At 44.9% G+C, this 20,188-nt stretch overlaps 1 protein-coding gene across 2 annotated transcripts in view; it reads right to left on the reverse strand.

Moving 5' to 3' along the window:
- The window catches only part of sgcd (sarcoglycan, delta (dystrophin-associated glycoprotein)), a 479,929-nt gene that overhangs the window by 100,747 nt on the left and 358,994 nt on the right, over positions 1–20,188 (reverse strand). For both annotated transcript variants that reach the window (XM_080201363.1, XM_080201362.1), the window contains exon 3: positions 6,246–6,347. In XM_080201363.1, coding sequence (XP_080057489.1) covers positions 6,246–6,347 — 102 coding nt within the window. The remainder of the gene's footprint in view (positions 1–6,245; positions 6,348–20,188) is intronic.

A 20,188-nucleotide genomic window follows, 5' to 3' on the forward strand; every position in this document is an offset into this window, starting at 1 on the left:
CAAATCCATGCATGTTACATAGAAACATAAAGGTCATATGCTCGAGGCAACTCAGGCAGTCATTCACTCTCTCCTCTCTCACTTATGGTGCCAGCAGGAAGAGGGGAATGAAGAAGCAACCCTCTTCAGCAATTCTTCCAGCCCAACCTGCACCAAGGACATTGGCGAGGAGGAAGAAAGTGCGCTTGTGGATGTATCAAATTAGTCACCTGCACCCTCCCCCACTGCACAGACACACACCTTGGTGGTTACTAGATGTAAGAACATAAGAAATAGGAGCAGGAGTAGGCCAACTAGCCCTTCAAACCTGCCCTGCCATTCAATAAGATCATGGCTGATCTGTTGTGGCTCAGTTCCACATTCCCGCCCTCTCCCCATAACCCTTAATCCCCTCTCTTATCAAGAACCCATCAACCCGCGTCTTAAAAATATTTAGCGAGGCAGCCTCCACCACTTCAACGGGCAGAGAATTCCAGAGATTCACCACCCTTTGAGTGAAGAAGTTCCTCCTCAACTCTGTTCTAAACCGCCCCCCCCTTTATCTTGAGGCTATGCCCCCTAGTCCTACTGTCTTTTTTGAGCGGGAAGAGTCTCTCCACCTCTATCCTATCCATCCCATTCATCATCTTATACGTCTCAATGAGATCTCCCCTCATTCTTCTAAACTCTAACGAGTACAAGCCTAATTTATTCAGCTTCTCCTCATAGCTCAACCCCCTCAACTCTGGCATCAGCCTAGTAAACCTCCTCTGCACTCCCTCCAAGGCCAAAATATCCTTGCGTAAGTACGGCGCCCAAAACTGCACACAGTACTCCAGCTGCGGCCTCACCAATGCCCTGTACAGTATGTATTTCAGACAAAGTCTCAGGTTCTGGTGTTCACTGCACAGGCAGGCTTTCTCAGCAGGAGAAGGCAGGGTCAGCCAAGGTCACCAGAGGATTGCTGGAATAGAGGGCATTGGTGATGTCCAAGCTGGAGGATTGGCTCTGCGCAGGGTGCTGGGGAAGCTGCAAGAGGCAGGGGAACACCAGGCAGAGGTGGCAGAGGCCCTCAACAGAATGGTACAAGAGGTGGATGATTCCGTCTGCCCCTGCTCCGGTGAAGTGGTGCTGACATGCTCGCATTACGGTCTCCATGGGGAAGGTGGCGAACGAGTACCAGATCCAGCGGACTGCCCAGCTTCTGCTCGTGATGCGCACAGACCTGCACTCCGTCTTCATAGCCATGGTTGGACTTTTGCAGCAGCTACATGACTGGAGGATGGACACATCAGCCTCCGTCCAGGTGCTCTTACCCATCAAGGAGACAGGGAAGGGGTCCTTGGGCACCCCAAGAGAGGACCAGCAGCTGTTGAAAAACCCTGGGGATCTCCAACCAGGACTCTTTTGAGGATGTCTAGGCTTTCAGGATCTCCCTTGCCTGTGATTCCTTTAACCATTGTGACTGCAGAGGGAGCATCTGGCCATTTAGAGAAGGCTATCCCAAGAAAGCCAGGGCCCTCTACGTCTTTGGTCTCTAGAGGACGGCCGCCAAGGTCATCCAAGACAACAGGGCAAACTAGTCAGCAGAGATGTTGGACACCAGGGACAATGATGACAGCGAATGAGCCCTGATGCCCCCGTATATAGATAATGGCTGCTAACCTGGGTCTACCATCAGTATATAACTGTGCATGCATAGTATTGGCATCAAATGCAGTCTTAATTGATCATGTTTTCTTTTTTGTATGTCCCTTCACTGTGATTAGTTTGAACTGTTCAATGTTTTATGTTTGAAGTTTATTTATTTGCGCCACAATAGCTTATATTAACACTGCAATGAAGTTACTGTGAAAATCGCCTAGTCCCCACACTCTGTTGCCTGTTCGGATACACTGAGGAAAAATTTAGCATGGTCAGTGCAGCTAATCAGCATATTTCCTCCACGGGAGGAAACCGGAGCACCCGGAGGAAAACCGCGCAGGCATGGGGAGAATGTGCAGACTCTGCACAGACAGTGACCCAAGTTGAGAATCGAACCTGGCTCCAAAATGCTAACCACTTTTCTGCCAACAAAGTGAAGAATGTTTTTAGCCATTTTTAATGGAAGAAATCCATCACGTTCTGGAGGCTCTCAAACCACAATCTCGGTGTATGCAAGTGTGTGGCGACAGCTTATTTTGAATTACCACGAACTGAAGGTTTTATCAGCCCTGACTGAAAGTCACAATGTCATCGCAGAGAATATGTATTGGACTTGATTTGTAATGTTGCAATTTTCTACATTTCTTCGACAGTTTTCCCCGATGATTCCAAAGCTAAGTACTTGGCAACATTTGACCCAAAATCTGGAAAAGTCGATCGAACATGATCTTGTTTGGGGAGAGAAGTGGAAATGGTCATGAGGGGCCAACAGCTTGCAGAACATTCACTGCAAAATGCAGAAGATTTATTTTTCCGGCTGGCAAACTTGCCGTCGCAGGATGAGCTATACGCAGAGCAATAAAAATAAATTGCGTTTATGTACTAGCTTCAATGTGGAAAACCATTCCAAGACACTCCACAGGGGCATGTTTGAAGTGTGGGGGTGGGGGGGGAGATTTGTGAAAATCAGGGCTCATTTAATAACAACATGGCCTACAGCCATGAAGTTAGGAGGTGGCCCAAAGCAAGACTGTGTTGGTGCTTGGCATTGTGCATTTTAAAGAGGCATCCAAGTAAAAGTTCCCTAAAGCGAGAGAGAAATTGATCATATGAACCCAACTGGACCACCTGGGAAGTAGGACACAGGGATCTGATGAGTGCACCATGCGAAAGCAAAAGAAATCAATGCAGTCCTCCTACGCCGGATTATATTCTTTAAGGGACAAATACGTCCAGGCTGTCAGTACATGAAAATCAATAGCGTCTGAATAGGGGTGAGAATAGTTCCAATCCGTGAGCTTAGAGCTATCAGCGCTTATTACTTTCCCAGTACAGTCATCAACCAAGCTTTACAGAAAAGTAAAAACTACAAGGGAGGACAGATAGCAGCAAGAAATAGTTTGTGTTGCCTGTGACAAATTAATTAACCAGTTTCACAACTGAATCTTGAGAAATGAAATGTGAGGATAAACTGTGATGAATTTTTTTTTGCATTGCAGGGCACAGTGGTGCGCTGACCTAGTTTTGAAGCTGATATCTACTCTAGTTTATTACAAAGATAACAAAATTAACTTATATGTCAATTTGATTATACGTTCATTTAAATATTTTTTGAAAAGTATGGAATCTGAAGCCAGCAGATATCATTGTCTGAAAAGGACGCCAAATCTTATCCCTTTGGACAGGTTATGGTGAACACAGACAAACTGAATAAGAATCAGAAAGAGAATCACCTCCTACCAGCAGCTTAGCTTATCAAAGCTTTAACTGCTCTTCTCATTTTGGTAGAGATCAGACAAAACGGTCATGTAATTAAAAGTATATTGACTTAAAATTAAAGAATGAATTTGGATGTGTATGGCATCTTCCACAAACATAGAGCATCCCAAAGTGACATCCTTATCTTTTTTACATGTGGTCACTGTTGTAATAGAACCACAGAAAGGTTACAGCAGGCCATTCGGCCCATCTTGTCCATGCCATCCTGAGGACACCCAGGTGCCCTTTCTAATCCCACCCTCCTGCACTTGGTTCGCAACTATGTAGCAGATCCAAGTACTTGTAACAAGAGTTTAGAGTTTCTGCTTCCACCACCAACTTGGGCAGCGAATTCCAAACACCACCACTCTCTGGTAAAATCGTTCTTCCGCATGTCCCCTCTACACTTACTGCCACTTATGTTGATTCTATGTCCCTGGGTTCATGAATTCTCCAGCAAGGGTAACAATTTTATCTTCTCCACTCCATCTCTTCCCTTCATAATTTTGTACACCTCTACCATGTCACTACGGTGGCACAGAGGTTAGCATTTCTGCCTCATAGTGCCAGGGACCCGGGTTCAATTCTGGCTTCAGGTCACTGTCTGTGTGGAGTTTGCACATTCTCTCCGTGTCTGCATGGGTTTCCACCAGTGCTCCAGTTTCCTCCCACAGTCTAAAGACGTGCGGGTTAGGTTGATTGGCCATGCTAAATTGCCATTTAGTGTCAGGGGAATTAGCAGGGTAAACGCGTGGGAATAGGGCTGGAGTGGGATGTGATTGGTACAGACTTGATGGGCCGAATGGCCTCCTTCTGTACAGTAGGGATTCTAAGAATCCATGCCTCATCCTTCTTTGTTCCAAGGAAAATAACCCCAACCTATCCAATCTTTCCTCATAGTCGCACTTTTCTAGTCCTGGCAACATTCTTGTAAACCTGGAAATGCAGGAAATGTGGCGACCAATGAGTGCGGTGCACAGCCCCACACATTGCAATGAAATAAATTGTGGGGCATTCCATTTTAGGTATTGATTTTAGGCGGGATCAGTGTTGACCAAGAAAGCCATCCAGTTCACTCTTCAAATTGTGTGAGGTCTTTCAACCCACCTTTGGGAGCAAACAGGGCCTCGGTCTAATGCTGGACTGCACAGCACTCCACAGGTGAAGCTTTTACCTTCCTCGGCCAGGATTTTCCAGTCCCAAGACAGCCCAGGTTCCCCGCGGTGGATGCGGTGAATCATTTAAATGTCCATTGACTTCAGGGAGACCGGCAGATCCCACCAGTGGGAGGGGCTGGAAAACTCCGGCCCTATATTCCAATCCTGTAAAACCTCTCCATCTATTCAATTAGTCTTTTAGTAGTAAATCCAGCACCCTGCAAATTTCTCCTATCACTTCTTTTTTCCTAGTTTATATGTGGCCCAGGGGACTTTTGCTTTTCAATCCATTTACATTACCTTCATCACATTATTCTTTGCTCATAATAGAACCTGCCCAATTTCCATTTCTGTTAACTCCCATGGAAGTGAAACACAGGTAGGTTCTATAATGAGCATGAGAGAGGGAGGGAGGGAGATTTAGATGTGAAGCTCCAAGGAAAAAAGAATATTATTACCAGAGGGGGCTGTGAGCCAAGGCAACTATGCTCAAGATGCTGGAGATGTCTGTGTTGAACTGGGAGTTTGCAAATTTAGGATGGTTGCAGGAGATCTGATGGGAAAAGCTGGAAGTAAGAGGACAAAGGCCCAAGAAATCTCAACCCTCAGACAAATTTATAAAGCAGTCTTCAAACCAAACAGTTACTCTTCCAATTTTTGATAAGTGTCTGAATTGATTTTATAGGAAATGGTCTAGAAAGGAATTGAAGCATGTTTAAAGCGGATTTCTGGTTTACAATAATGTAAAGGGTCGTGAAGCATCCGATCAGTCATGATTGTGTTAAATGGTGGAGCAGGCACAATGGGCTGAATGGCCTACTCCTTTTCCTATGTTCCTATTTAAAGAGTTCAGTTTAGATTATAAGTAGCCGACTTCACGATCTGTTTATTATCTTTAACACAATAGACTATTTGAAATGTGTTTATTTATTTGTGGTCTTTGTGCAGTAAAAATCTTTTGATTTAAACTATAAACCCTTGTGGCCTCATTGTTTCAGTAATGACATCTGTTTTCAGACGCCAAAAAAAAAGTTTGCTGGTTCTACCAAGATCCTATCAATGGGGGTTTTCTCCCTGGGTTTGTAACAGTGGTCACAAAGGGGAGAGCCTTCCTTGCCACTCCATGACACCATCCCCATGGGTCAGGATTGCAGCTTGACGATAAGGCGGTGGACACAGGATGAAGGCCACAGTGTCTTCATTGGCTCTGTTAGTACAATGCTACAAGGTAACTGTAGATGCTCAAGCAGATGGTGCAGTTCTATGCCTGGCTCACTGCTGACTTGGATCCTGTGAAGACAGCCCCATACAGCCATTCATTGCCAGGTAGCCATGACAATGATTATGGATAGAATTAATGGCATTGATCATCCTGGCATGTAACACCACTGAGAGCAGGGCACATTGTGTGGCATGTGTGTTTCCCGTGTTAATCATGTTCAAGGGCAAACAGATGGCAAAAATGACACACGGTCCATTGCACCTTGAACCATCCATGCAGTGTGGCTGTGTACACCCACTACAGCATCTCAAGAGTGGTAGAATTGCCAATAAGGGTACCACTCAGATGGTGTTGCTGGTACTGATTGGTTCAGAGCACACTGTTCTGATCTTGTAAAAAGACATCAGGTTTATGTAATAAGCCATTATTCGCTAACTGAAGCCAACACATCCCTCTCGCCACATATGTGGAGATTTGCCACTTACTGCTTTGGATCGGATTTCTTTGGCATACAAAGGCTGCAAAAACTCAGATGGTCCTTCTAACCGTAGGCCTTTGTCAGTGATCCGTAGATGCCCCATGCCATCCTGCAATGGAAAAAAGAGGATCTTTAAAATCTAAACTCAGGAATGCAGGAGAACGATAAATCATAGAAAATTCCCACCAGAAGCAAACGTATTTTGCTCAGGACGAAGGTGTGCAGGTGAGGAATCCATCTTTCTGCCTTTACCTGTTCACAAATCAAGCCAAGAGGTTGTATCGCTCCTCCATCATACTCTTTTGAGCAGTCCGATTAGAAATAGTGAGCAAGTTAAATAAGGGGATAGTCCTTGAAGGGGCACCGCAACTAAAAACAAAATATCAAATTAAACATATCAAGCTCAAATTAAAATGTGAGTTCGGGGGCTTGGGGATCGGGTGAATGGGGTGTGTGTCAATGATCCACCTTGGCCCCTGTGATGCTCACCGGTCAAGGAAGACACCGTCACGTCAGCAGACACCACATGATCTCTTTCCATGGACAACTGGCTGTGAGCATAGAGGAGAAAATCTCGACCAACCCTGACCTGGATCTTTTATTGGGGAAGTGATGGCCCAATGGTATTATCGCCAGCTTATTAATCAAGAAACTCAGCTAATGTTCTGGGGTTCGAATCCTGCCACGGCAAATGGTGGAATTTGAATTCAGTAAAAAAATAGCTGGAATTAAGAATCCACTGATGACCGTGGAACCATTGTCAATTGTCACAAAATCCCATCTGGTTCATTAATGCCCTTTAGGAGGGAGATATGCCGTCCTTACCCGGTCTGGCTTACATGTGACTCCAGAGCCACTGCAATGTGGCTGACTTTCAACCTCCCTCTGAAATGGCCCAGCAAGCCACGCAGTTCAAGGGCAACTAGAGATGTGCAATAAATGCAGGCCAACCAACAATGCCCACATCCCACGAACTAATTTTTAAAAAATGGCCTGTTTGGCTAGGCCCATGTTTACAAGGAGACCCTCACCCCTCTAAGACTAAAGTAATTTGCCATGTCAGCTACGACTCTCACCAACTTTTACAGATGCACCATAGAAGACATTCTTCTTGGTTATATCACAGCTTGGTCTGGCTCCTACACTACCCAAGACCACAAGAAACTACAAAAGGTTGTGAATGTAGCCCAATCCATCATGCAAACCAGCCTCCCATCCATTCACTCTGTCTTCACTTCCCGCTGCCTCAGCAAAACAGCCAACACAATTAAGGATCCCACCCACCCTGGACCTACTCTCTTCCATCTTCTTCTATCAGGAACAAATCTGAGGTCACATATCAACCGACTCAAGAACAGCTTCTTCCCTGCTGCTGTCAAACCTTTGAATGGACCCTATCTTGCACTAAGTTAATTTTTCTCTGCACCCTAGCTATGACTCTAACACTACATTCTGCACTCTCGTTTCCTTCTCTAGGAATGGTATGCTTTGTCTGTATAGCGCGCAATAAAAAATACTTTTCACTGTATGCTAATACATGTGACAATAATAAATCAAATCAAATCACATCAAATCAAAAAGAAACTCCCTTCAACATTAACCCTGCTAGTATTAACTTATCAGTGAAGGAGTGGAACTATGAAATAATTATTCGACCAGCCACAGATCCAACAGACTCCAATTTGTATAATGATTTATTTAGGAGAGGCCTTTGTCCTCTGGGATTGTGCAGTCTTGTCCATTTACATTAGCGAGAAGGAAGGAAGAGTATTTGGTACTTCACCTATCGGAACACGGCCTCAGTTTACTACGTTGCCAGAATTTCTGATATCTCCTAACTGCTGGAGGAGTCCACAAGATTAACTGTATAATAATGTTGGGCAAACATTGATATATTCATGTACAAATACCATATTTTTATACTAATAGAAATAAAAATTACCTAAATGGCACACACACCGTGAGCTAAATCAGAGTCAATTGCGTCGCGAGACACTTTAATTATCCAATCCCTTGAAGTGGAGTAGTCTATAAAACTCAGCGCAGTCACTTTCTTAAAGAATTTAGTGAAATCTATTACACACTGAGCAGTTAGACATCTCACTTGGAAATTCCCCGAGGACAAATTCACTTATCAAAAATTCCACTGAAGTAAACAGGAGGGGAATTTGTATGCAAAACAAACACTCCCGGCTGGAAGTAGCCCTGGTCGGGATCTGTGTTAGGTAGGAAGTTTAGTAGCATAAAGCGTGGGTGCCTTTCACCACCATTCCCCGCTACCCCCCATCCCCGCCCCCCACCGCCGCTCGATTGGGTTTCACACCCTGCATCCATTTTTAACATGCGTTGGTATTTCTGTGTATTTCAGCCCTGGTCCCTCTTACCCATTAGCATGAATGAGTGCTTCCAATTTGCATCCATAAATAGTGTAAAATTGCTAATGTAAAACATGAACACTTCGGGCTTACACAATTTATTCGACCTACAATTGCAGCAGACAGAATTAACTCCGCACAGATGACATAAAAATTCTGTTATATGGCTCCGCTGAGCTGTTTATAGTAAGCAATGACCCCAAACTGGCATGCTAAATTGGACCAGGACAGGCATGATTGATCTATCTCACAGACCACATTTTGTACCGTCTCCCCGTATAAATGAGAAGCCGATACTTGACACCATATGGACTATGGAACTACAGTGGCTGCTCTGTAAAGAGCTTCAAGAATAACAGGAGCCTCATTTCAGATATCAAACATTGGGGGGGGGAGAGGGCATTTGCCTCATTTGTGAGGAGGAAATTGAGAAAACGAGGGATTTCTGCTGCAACCCAATTCATTTTTCATCCTAAGTTTTAATAAACATCACGATGGCAAACTTCAGGGGAAAAAAAAATTGGGTCCAGAAAAAGCTGATGTCATGGAAAATCAGATTGCAATAAAGCACAAGGATTGCTCCAAGCAAAATGGTGGTAATGTGTCAGAGTTCTTTAAGGAACTGGGTCTGCACGAAAAATCTTAAATAGGATTCCTTTTTTTTTCGATTTATGCCACAACTCATTATAATGCTTTTCAAGAGAAACTCTGACTTTTTTTATTGTTGTAGCATGAACAAAATGATAACGGTCCCTTAATGTCAGTATAGTATGCAGTTATATAAGCTGTCCCCAGACGGATGCACACGACAGCTGAAAATTCCACTGATATATGGTAGCAGTTATTTTTATGCTACTGCTGCCCAGTGCTCTGAGCACACTGCCTATTGTGGAAAGTAAGCAGCACGCACTGAAAGATAGGGGAGTGGAGATCATCTCTGAAGGAGGGTCAGTCACTGGGAAGCATCAACGAGGGGTGAAAGTGGGCCACTCGCTATTTGGGCTCATTTTAAAAAAAATCAATAAAATTGCATCCAAAGCAACAGCTTGTCAAAGGTGTGTCTTTGGTGCCTGTCTTAAGCTCCAGGAAAATACTAAAAAAGGGAGGAAAATTGAGTTAAATATACCATGTCAGTACAAGTGATGAGATAACTTGCATGTCAATATTAATCAATGGACTGGTTCTTGCCCACTGCACACTGGAGGTGTGAGCGTTACCTCACTGGCAGCATTATGTCACTGTTTCTCCATTTTACCATGGATGGTGTGAGCATTATATTGATGGCGAACGCTGGGCTTTTACAAACCTAGGGTTGGCAGACAAAATGGCTCATATGATGCCACTGGCTGTGTTCAGCATCTATCAACCTGTCCCTACTCCCTGCTTCAATTTTACCTGTGGTGGGCAACTTTCAAGAGACCCATCTGGCTCAACTGAGGCCAGATTAATGGTCATCAATTGACACCCTCATCCTGCCATCAGATGGGTCCTCAAGTGGTTGGATTTAACCTGTGGTGGAAGGGACCCATGCCAAGTGTCCATATAAGCATCTTTGAGGCCCTCTGGGCCCAACAGCTGTTCCTAAGCTCACTGCCCTGCTCACTGCTGCCCTGCTCACTGCCCTGCCCACTGCCTCTCACTGCCCTGCCTCACCGCTGCCCTGCCTCACCACTGCCCTGCTCACTGCCTCATCACAACCCTGCCTCACCACTGCCCTGCCTCACCATTGCCCTGCTCAGTGCCCTGCCTCACCACTGCCCTGCACACTGCCTCACCACTGCCCTGCCCACTGCCCTGCCCACCGCCTCTCACTGCCCTGCCTCACCGCTGCCCTGCTCACTGCCTCATCACTGCCCTGCCTCACCACTGCCCTGCTCACTGCCTCATCACAACCCTGCTCACTGCCTCATCACAACCCTGCCTCACCACTGCCCTGCCTCACCACTGCCCGGCTCACTGCCCTGCCTCACCACTGCCCTGCACACTGCCTCACCACTGCCCTGCTCACTGCCTCACCACTGCCCTGCCTCACTACTGCCCTGCTCACTGCCTCGCCTCACCGCTGCCCTGCTCACTGTCCCACCACTGTCCTGCTCCTGCACTGCTCACTGCCCTGTTTGCAGTACCATTCATTGGATTGATCACAGCCTCAGTCCAAATGGCCAAAAGTACCATCGATTCTCTGTTTCCACATGCAAATAACTGACATTGGAGAGGGAGAAACTCACTGGGGATTGGGGACAGACGCATTGGGGAACGGGGAGAGACTCACTGGGGGTCAGGGAGTGAACTCACTGGGGATCCTAACTCCAGTTTATACATTAATTCTTAAAGGAATATTTGATTCATTTAACATTCTATTTCACTTACAATTGTAAAGCACACAATTATAACGCGAGGTGAGGAATTATTGTACTTGACTGTCAACTCAGAATATATCACATCCAAGGGATAAAGTCCTAAATGACCATAGGCTGCTCTCCCCTTTGACCTGAGGATTGCCCACCTCAAGAAGGGGTGAGATTGAGAAGATGGGGCCTTCTCGAACCGGTGCAGGAATTGAACATGTGTTGTTTCTGTTGCTCTGCATCACTGACCATCTGTCCAGCCAACTGAAATAAACTGTCCCATGCGTCACATGCCCCCACAATAGAATACAGTGTTCAACAATTTCTTGTGTAGAAACTGCCTTTCTTCCTCTTGGGTGAGGACAACAGCAATCTAGTCAAAAGAGATGATTTGCCTAGTGCACCTCATCAAAGAGTTATCGTTTTGGTACATTAGATATGCACTTCCATTGCTGGAGGCCTTGCTGGAGGTCATCCCAATTAACGTGACTTCAGATAGCAGAGCTTGCTCTCTGGAATGATGAAGTGAAGTACGCTTCCAGAATTCATCCAAAGGGGAGGAGAACAATTGACGAGTCAAATCATTTGTGATGAAAATAAATTAGGCTAGCTCATTAGCAAAATCACTGGCAAAGAAATTTTGTGGGTTGTGTTTTTTCTAATCGTTCATGTGTCTTTAATCTCCCATGCCAGCTCTCGGATTGGTAGTCCTCAGTTTTGTACAGGTAGAGAGCACATTCCTTATTGACAGCAAATTTACCCAACAAAATCAAATATCTGCTTCTAAACTCTGCTCCAATTTACTTCCCATCATATCAATTTTCTACTGGACAGTCCAAATTAAAATTGACCCCATTCCTTCTGTGCTAAGAACCTCGTAATTGAAATTACAGAATCGCAGCTCAGGAAAAGAGGCCATTTGGTCCATAGTGTCTGCACTGGCCCTCCGAATGAGCTATTCACTTAGTGCCATTCTCCTGCCTTTGCGCTGAAACCTTGCACATTCCTCCTTTTTGGATAACAGTCTATTATATTTAATGCTTCAATTGAACCTGCATCGACCACCCTCTCAGGCAGCACATTCCAGACCTAAGCCACTCACTGCGTAAAAAATCTTTTCTCTCATATTATATTTGCGTCAATTTCTTTAAATCGGTGCCCTCTCATTCTCGACCCTCCCACTAGTGTGAACCATTTCTCTCTGTGTACTCGGTCCAGACCTCTTTTGATTTTAAGCATCTCTATCAAATCTCCTCTCAACCTTCTTTTCTCCAATCTGTCTTCATAAATGAAGTTCCTCATAAAATCATAGAATCCCTAGAGTGCTGAAGGAGGCCATTCGGCCCATCGTGTCTGCACCGACTCTTACTCAGGTTTACCCCATAACCCCACGTATTTACCCTGTTAATACTCAAACTATATATCTTAGGGCACTAAGGGCAATTTATCATGGCCAATCAACCTAACCTGCACAACTTCGGATTGTGGGAGGAAACCTGTGCAGACATGCAGAGAAGGTGTAAAAACTCCACACAGACAGTAATCCAAGCCAGGAATTGAACCCAGGTTCCTGGCGCTATGAGGCAGCAGTGCTAACTACTGTGCCACCCCATCCCTGGAAGAATTCTCATGAATTTTTTCTGCATTCTCTCCAATGGCTTCACATCTTTCCTAAAGGGCAGCGCCTAGAACTGGACACAATGCAGATCGAGTGTTTTTTACAAGCTCAATGTAATCTCCTGCTTTTGTACTCAATGCCCCTGCTAATACAACCTAGGATACTGCATGTTTTATCAACCTCTCTCTCAACCTGTCTGGCCAACTTCAATAATTTACACAGATGTACACCCAAATTCCTCTGCTCCTGCATCCCTCTTAGAGTTGTACCTTTTATTTCATATTCTCTCTCTGCGCTCTTCCTACCAAAATGAATTCTCCACGTTGAACTTTGTCCACCCGCTGCCCATTTATTCCATCAATTTGTCTATATCATTTTGAAATTCTACACTATCCTCTTTACAGTTCACAATGCTTCCAATCTTTGTATCATCCACAACATTTGAAATTGTTCCTGGTACAACACATTCTAGTCACTAATATATATCAGGGAAAACAAGGGTTCGAAGACTGACCCCTGGGGAACTCTACTACAAACCTTCCTCCAGCCTGAAAAATATCCATTAACCTCTACTCACTGTTTCCTGCCACTCAACTAATTTCACTACTGATTTTTTACTGCCACACTATGACCCTTCTCACAAGTTTGGTGTTTGGCATTGTATCAAATACCTTATGGGATTCCATATATACCACATCAGCAGCACAGTTCACAGAACCCTCTCTGTTACCTCATCAAAAACCTCCAGCAATTTATTTAAACATGAAATTATTTTCCAAACAAATGTTTTCATTGTTTATTCAAGTTTGAACTGTCCTGCTGTCCTCTTCCAAAAGACAAATCAAAACCTAGGGATTTGACTGAGCATTCCAAATTGGATCAAAAGGCAAATGGACAAGATGTTGGGAAGGAGCATGGGAATGGTCATACTGCTCCATTGTGCTGTTTGTGTTCTGCTAGAGGACTAAGATTTCAAATGACATTTAAGAGATGAGTTTCAGTAAACAGGCAATATTCCACAAATCTGGAGCTACTCTGCAGCCTGAATTAAATATGGGTCAAGGTTACTGTAAAATTCAGAAAACACCAAAGGACGAGAATGTGTGTCAGTCAGTAACCTCTCCTGCTCTTTTTTACTGTTCTCAATAACAGCATCTTCTGATAGACACAGGGGCAGCTTTAGAACAAAAGAACATAAGAACATAAGAAATAGGAGCAGGAGTAGGCCATCTCACCCTTCGAGCCTGCCCCACCATTCAATAAGATCATGGCTGATCTGAAGTGAATCAGTTCCACTTTCCCGCTTTCTCCCCATAACCCTTAATTCCCTTGTCTGTCAAAAACCTATCTACCCGTGACTTAAATATATTTAGTGAGGCAGCCTCCACCACTTCAACGGGCAGAGAATTCCAGAGATTCACCACCCTTTGAGTGAAGAAGTTCCTCCTCAACTCCGATCTAAACTGCACCCCCTTTATCTTGAGGCTGTGCCCTCTAGTCCTGCTATCCTTTCTAAGCGGGAAGAATCTCTCTACCTCTACCCTATCCATCCCTTTTATTATCTAATACGTCTCTATAAGATCCCCCCTCATCCTTCTAAACTCCAGCAAGTACAGACCCAGTCTATTTAGTCTCTCTTCATAGTCCAACCCCCTCATCTCCGGTATCAGTCTAGTGAACCTTCTCTGCACTCCCTCCAAGGCCAAAATATCCTTGCGCAAGTGCGGCGACCAAAACTGCACACAGTACTCCAGCTGCGGCCTCGCCAGTACCCTGTACAGTTGCAGCAAGACCTCTCTGCTCTTATATTCTATCCCCTTCGCTATAAAGGTCAGCATACCATTCGCCTTCTTGATCACCTGCTGCACCTGCAGACTGGGTTTTTGCGACTCATGCACAAGGACCCCCAGGTCCCTCTGCACCGTAGCATGCTGCAGCTTTTTGCCCTGTAAATAGTAATCCCTCCTACTATTTCTGCCAAAGTGGATAACCTCACACTTGCTAACATTATACACCATCTGCCAGGTCCTCGCCCACTTGCTCAGCCTATCTAGATCCCTCTGCAGACTTTCCACACCCTCCATGCAATTCGCTTTTCCACTCATCTTCGTGTCATCAGCAAATTTCGTCACCCTACACTCAGCCCCCTCCTCCAGATCATCTTTATAAATGGTAAATAGCTGAGGCCCCAGCACCGATCCCTGGGGCACTCCACTAGTCACCAACCGCCAATCAGAATAGCATCCATTGATACCAGCTCTCTGCCTCCTATTAGACAACCAATCCTTTATCCATGCTAACACCTTACCCCCAACTCCGTGCACCCTAACCTTCTGTAGCAACCTTTTGTGCGGCACCTTATTTAAGGCCTTTTGAAAATCTAGAAACACCACATCCACCGGTTCCCCTCTGTCTACTGCAATAATTATGCACTCAAACCTGTGGTGGAATTTGAAGCCACAACTGTGTCACTCAAATAAGTGAGCGTGAGTCAAGCTGGCACTTTATGCTCTGACGAGGGCAAAGATACAATGCCTTAATTACTTTCAGTAAGAAGTCTGACAACACCAGGTTTAAGTCCAACTGATTTATTTGATAGTAAACTCAAAAGCTTTCGAGGTTTGCCTCTTCGTCAGGTCTTCTTCACTCTCACTTATCTGAGTGACACAGTTGTGGCTTCAAATTCCACCACAGGATTGAGTGCATAATTAAGCCGATACCTCACTTCAGCACTGCGGGATTGTTGCATTGGTGACGTTTTTTGAGTTGAATGTGAAACCAAGGCCCAACTTGCCTGAGAAGGTGGTCATGACACATTCAATGGTGCCATATGACATCCTGGCAGACATTCTCCTCTCAAGTCATCGGCCATTTGTGGAACACAGCTGGTGCCAAATTTGGGACTATAACAACAGGAAGGGGGTGAATGCTGGGAACAGGAAGAGTTCAGGGTTGGGATTTAAGTAGACCCTGCTGGATAATGGTGCCTCCTCCAGAACCTTCTGCCTTGCACTTCCTGCTGGCCTTGCACCCCCTTCTGGCTCCACCTCTATCCCATAAGTTTGACTCTCAGCTATTGCCTGCAGGCAACTGGCTTCCTTTCACCTCTTCAGCCCTCTCATCTTCTTCTTCTGAGGAGGTCCCACTAACAGAGTACATAACCTCAATTTTTGTACAGATGGTCGCACAGGATTGCACACAGAAAGGGTCTCTTGGCAGACAATGTCTGCATATGCTTTTGGTTTCATAGAAATCATAGAAACCCTACAGTACAGAAAGAGGCCATTTAGCCCATCAGATCTACACTAACCACAATCCCACCCAGACCCTACCCCATATCCCTACATATTTTACCCACTAATCCCTCTAATCTACATATCTCAGGACACTAAGGGGCAATTTTAGCACAGCCAATCAACCTAACCCACACATCTTTAGACTGTAGGAAAAAAACAAGAGGACCCGAAGAAAACCCAAGCAGACACGAGGAGAATATGCAAATTTCAAACAGACAGTGACCCAAACCGGGAATCGAAGCCAGGTCCCTGGAGCTGTGAAGCAGCAGTGCTAACCACTATGCCACCATGCCGCCAAACACCAAATCTAGAACACCAAAACAAAAATGCAAGAAACAATCTGCAAACTAAGTCCAAGTAACTCACAACTGAAGTCCTAATTGTGAAGATGCCAGTGTTGGACTGGGGTGGACACAATAACCTGGTGTTGTGAGGCTTCTTACAATGTCTAACCAACCTTGTTGAATGTTCTGTGAACATTTTCCACACCCTGTTTAGGTAAATCAATTTAAAAAGTCTATTAGTTTTCCTTATTGGGTGAAGAAGAGGATGCTGAGTTGAAGCACTCAGACAATTTCACTGTGTAATTGAGAATAATAATGCAATTAATAGCTTGCTAAGTATTTAATTTAAATAGTTATCTTCCCCTTGATTGCCCAGTGTTTTATCTATTCTTTCATTCCATTAAGCTCCAACTGTGCCATATGCCATTTGTTGTCCAAATGAGCAGGCAAATGGCCCCTTCCTAGGAGTCCGTTTTTACTCAGTTGCTAAGCTGTTCTAGAATTGTTGGAGAGTAGAAAGAATTAGCTAAAGTGGCCCTCCCCAGCCTGTAGTGTCTGGCCCAAAGAGTTACACAACTAGAGGAAAAGAAAGAAGCATAGAATTAGATGTCCTACTTTTAATTATATGGATAAAATGGGTATAGAGGGATATGGGCCAAACATGGGCAATTGGGACTCGGTTAGTGATTTAAAAAAGGACAGCATAGACAAGTTGGGCCGAAGGGTCTGTTTCCGTGTTGTAAATCTCTGCCTCTTTGACAGAAAGGGACATCTACTCAATTTATTCACCACTTAACACCTTCCTTAAATAACTATTTTTAATAACTTGATGGCAAGCTCAGATTTTTAAAAAATCCCACTCTGGCTTTTTCATTTCTGAGGAGGTGATACAAACTTCACACAAGCGTATAGGCACCTGAGAAAGGTGAAAGTATTCTGAAAGTTCTGGTTCCACAAAGAGACAAAATTGGTTGGCCAAATAGGTGTTCATGAAGATAATAGCCAGGCTTTGCAAATTAATACAATGGTGGAATGGCACAACTCATCAAAAACTGACGATACAACTGTCTCTGAGCATGAGCTCATTTAATTAAGATAGATAATTAGATAATTTAAATCTTCAGGGGTGCTTTGCATTCTCACAGACACACATCCCACACAGGGAGCCGATGACCTAATGGGATTACCATTAGGCTATTAATCCAGAAACTCAGCTTGTGCTCTGGGGACCAGGTTCAAATCCTGCCACAGCAGATAGTGGAATTTTAATTCAATATAAGTTATATGGAAATAACAATCTGTTGATGACCATGAAACCGTTGTCGTTGGAAAAACCCATCTGGTTCACTTTAGGGAAGGAAATCTATCATCCTTACCTGACCTGGCCTGCCTATGACTCCAGATGTGGGTATGCCGGCGTTGGACTGGCGTAAACACAGTAAAAAGTCTGACAACACCAGGTTTATATGTGCTTTATATGCTCTGTCTGAGGCCAGAACTCTCCATTCACCTGACGAAGAGGCTGTCCCCTCGAATGCTTGTGAGAATATTATCAAATAAATAGTTTGGACTAAAACCTGGTGTTGTCAGACTTTTTACTGTGACTCCAGAGCCACAGCGATGTGGTTGACTCTCGACTGTCCCCTGAAATGGCCCAGCAAGCCACTCAACATAAGAGCAACTAGGGCTGGGCATTAAACGCCGGCCATCCAGCGATGCCCATGTCCCTCAAACACACGCACACACACACACGCCTGTGGACATGTAGCGTCGCGCAGTCTAACAATGAAGGCAACTGGAAAAGAAACTGAGCAGCAAGAAGCCAACTGCACTGAAACAGTGAAGAATGCAGACCTCTTCATGCATAAATCCATAATTCTCTCTCGACATTCTGTCCTCCCCCCAAAATAAATGAGCAGATTGCAATGCGCTCTAGTGGGAGTGATGTTTTTCTTTCTAATTTAGCCCGTCTCTCGGCGGGCCACGTCCATCAGTTCCAATACAACAGCCACTCTGATTAAATATATCACGACTTCGCTGAGGCCTGACTGCACAAGTCTGCTCACAATTCGCACCGCTCCTCTGATGGTTGTGAAGAAACTGAAGGGAAAGAAAAGTCAGATTGCTTTAATGCACTTCACAAAGCCAATGGTGATGAACAATTCCTCAGTAGTATTTTTTCAAAGTGGATTTGTTTGGTGCTCTAATGAGTAAATGACAGCCTTGAGAACCTTCTCCATTTACTGAGTTGTAGGCAAATCTTTATGCTTGGGTGCTGTCGATGGCGGAGCTTTTTTTTTGCATTCTTGCCACTCAGAGTCAATGAAGAAATTCCAGCTCTGAAGAAGAGTCGGGTCATATAGACTCGAAGCATTAGCTCTGCTTCTCACTCCACAAATGCTGCCGGACTGCTTTCATATCCAGCATCTGCAGCAGCTTTTATAACATCGTATCATGGGTCGAGAATATAAGAAAGCTCACTTCTTTAATTCCATAAAAATTCATCCCTATTGTGACTTATCCAGGGCTAGTGTTGGACAAGCAATCTGACCAGATCGAGACAGTCGACAGAGGTAATCATAGAATCCCCACAGTGCAGTGCAGAAGGAGGCCATTCAGACCATCAAGTCTGCAGCGACCCTGATCCCACCCAGACCCCATTCCCGTAATCCCATTCATTTACCCTAGCTAGAACCCCTAACACTAAGGGGCAATTGAAAATTTTATTTATTAGTCACAAGTAGATTTACATTTACTGTGAAAATCCCCTAGTCGCTGTCCTCCGGCACCTGTTCAGGTACACTGAGGGAGAATTTAGCATGGCCAATATACCTAACCAGCGCGTCTTTTGGACTGTGGGAGGAAACCTGAGCACCCAGAGGAAATCCACACAGACACGGGGAGAAAGTGCAAACTTCACACAGGCAGTGACCCAAGCCAGGAATTGAACCTGGGTTCTTGGCACTGTGAGGCAGCAGTGCTAACCACTGTGCCACCACCATGCCACCCTCTCTTGAAGGGGAAAAGCCTAAGCTTCCTATGACTGGCCATTGAGCAGCGAGGGCCTGTATTATCCTGCTGCCATTCCTATTAAGAAAGTAGAAACTCAAAAGCTGAGGATCTTTCAGGGTGAAGAAAAGATTCACAAAAATGTTTCTTTGAATATAAATAAACTGCTTTTGTTCAGTCTCTGACTCTCTACCACCCTCAGAAGACCTTATAATTGAGGATAATTAAAAGCACTAGAATCTCAATGAACCAACCTCCATCGCTAGCTAAGGAATGTTCAGACTCTGAGTTCCTTTTCAGTTCAATTCATCATTAATATTTATTTTTAGCCTCTGGTGTCACACAGGCAATGCTGTTGATGTGAAAGTGATTCCTCAAGCTGCCCCTGCCACCTACATCAAAATCAGCTGTGCCAAATGTCAATCTGCAGCTTGTTGCTCGGACGCTAGAGGATCTTGTCTGTGGAAATTCCATGGGTGACAAAACACAGCAGCAGCCCTGCCAGTTTCTTACAATCATAGAATCCCTCTAGTGCAGACAGAGGTCATTCAGCCCATCGAGCCTGCACTGGCGCCAATCCCATCCGGGCCACATCCTCGTAACCCCACGTATTTACCCTGCTAATCCCCCTGATATTAGTGGCAATTGAGCATGGCCAATCCAAATAACCCGCACATCTTTGCAAGGTGGGAGGAAACCGGAGCATCCAGAGGAAACTCACAGGGAGAATGTGTAAACTCCACACAGACAGTTAACCTGAGGCCAGAATTAAACCCGGGTCCTTGGTGTTGTGAGGCAGCAGTGCTAACCCCTGTGCCACCTTTATCACATCTCCATAGATCATTGAATCCCTGTAGTGCAGAAAGAGGGCATTTGGCTATCGAGTCTGCATCAACCACAATCCCACCCAGGCCCTATTCCCATAACCCCACATATTTGCCTTGCTAATCCCCCTCAAACTAGGATCAATTCAGCATGGCCGATCAACCTAAATCTTTGGGCCATGGGAGGAAACTGGAG

This window comes from Carcharhinus amblyrhynchos, chromosome 13 (genome assembly GCF_965287045.1).
Source record: "Carcharhinus amblyrhynchos chromosome 13, sCarAmb.v2.hapA, whole genome shotgun sequence".
In the NCBI taxonomy this organism is placed as follows: domain Eukaryota; kingdom Metazoa; phylum Chordata; class Chondrichthyes; order Carcharhiniformes; family Carcharhinidae; genus Carcharhinus; species Carcharhinus amblyrhynchos.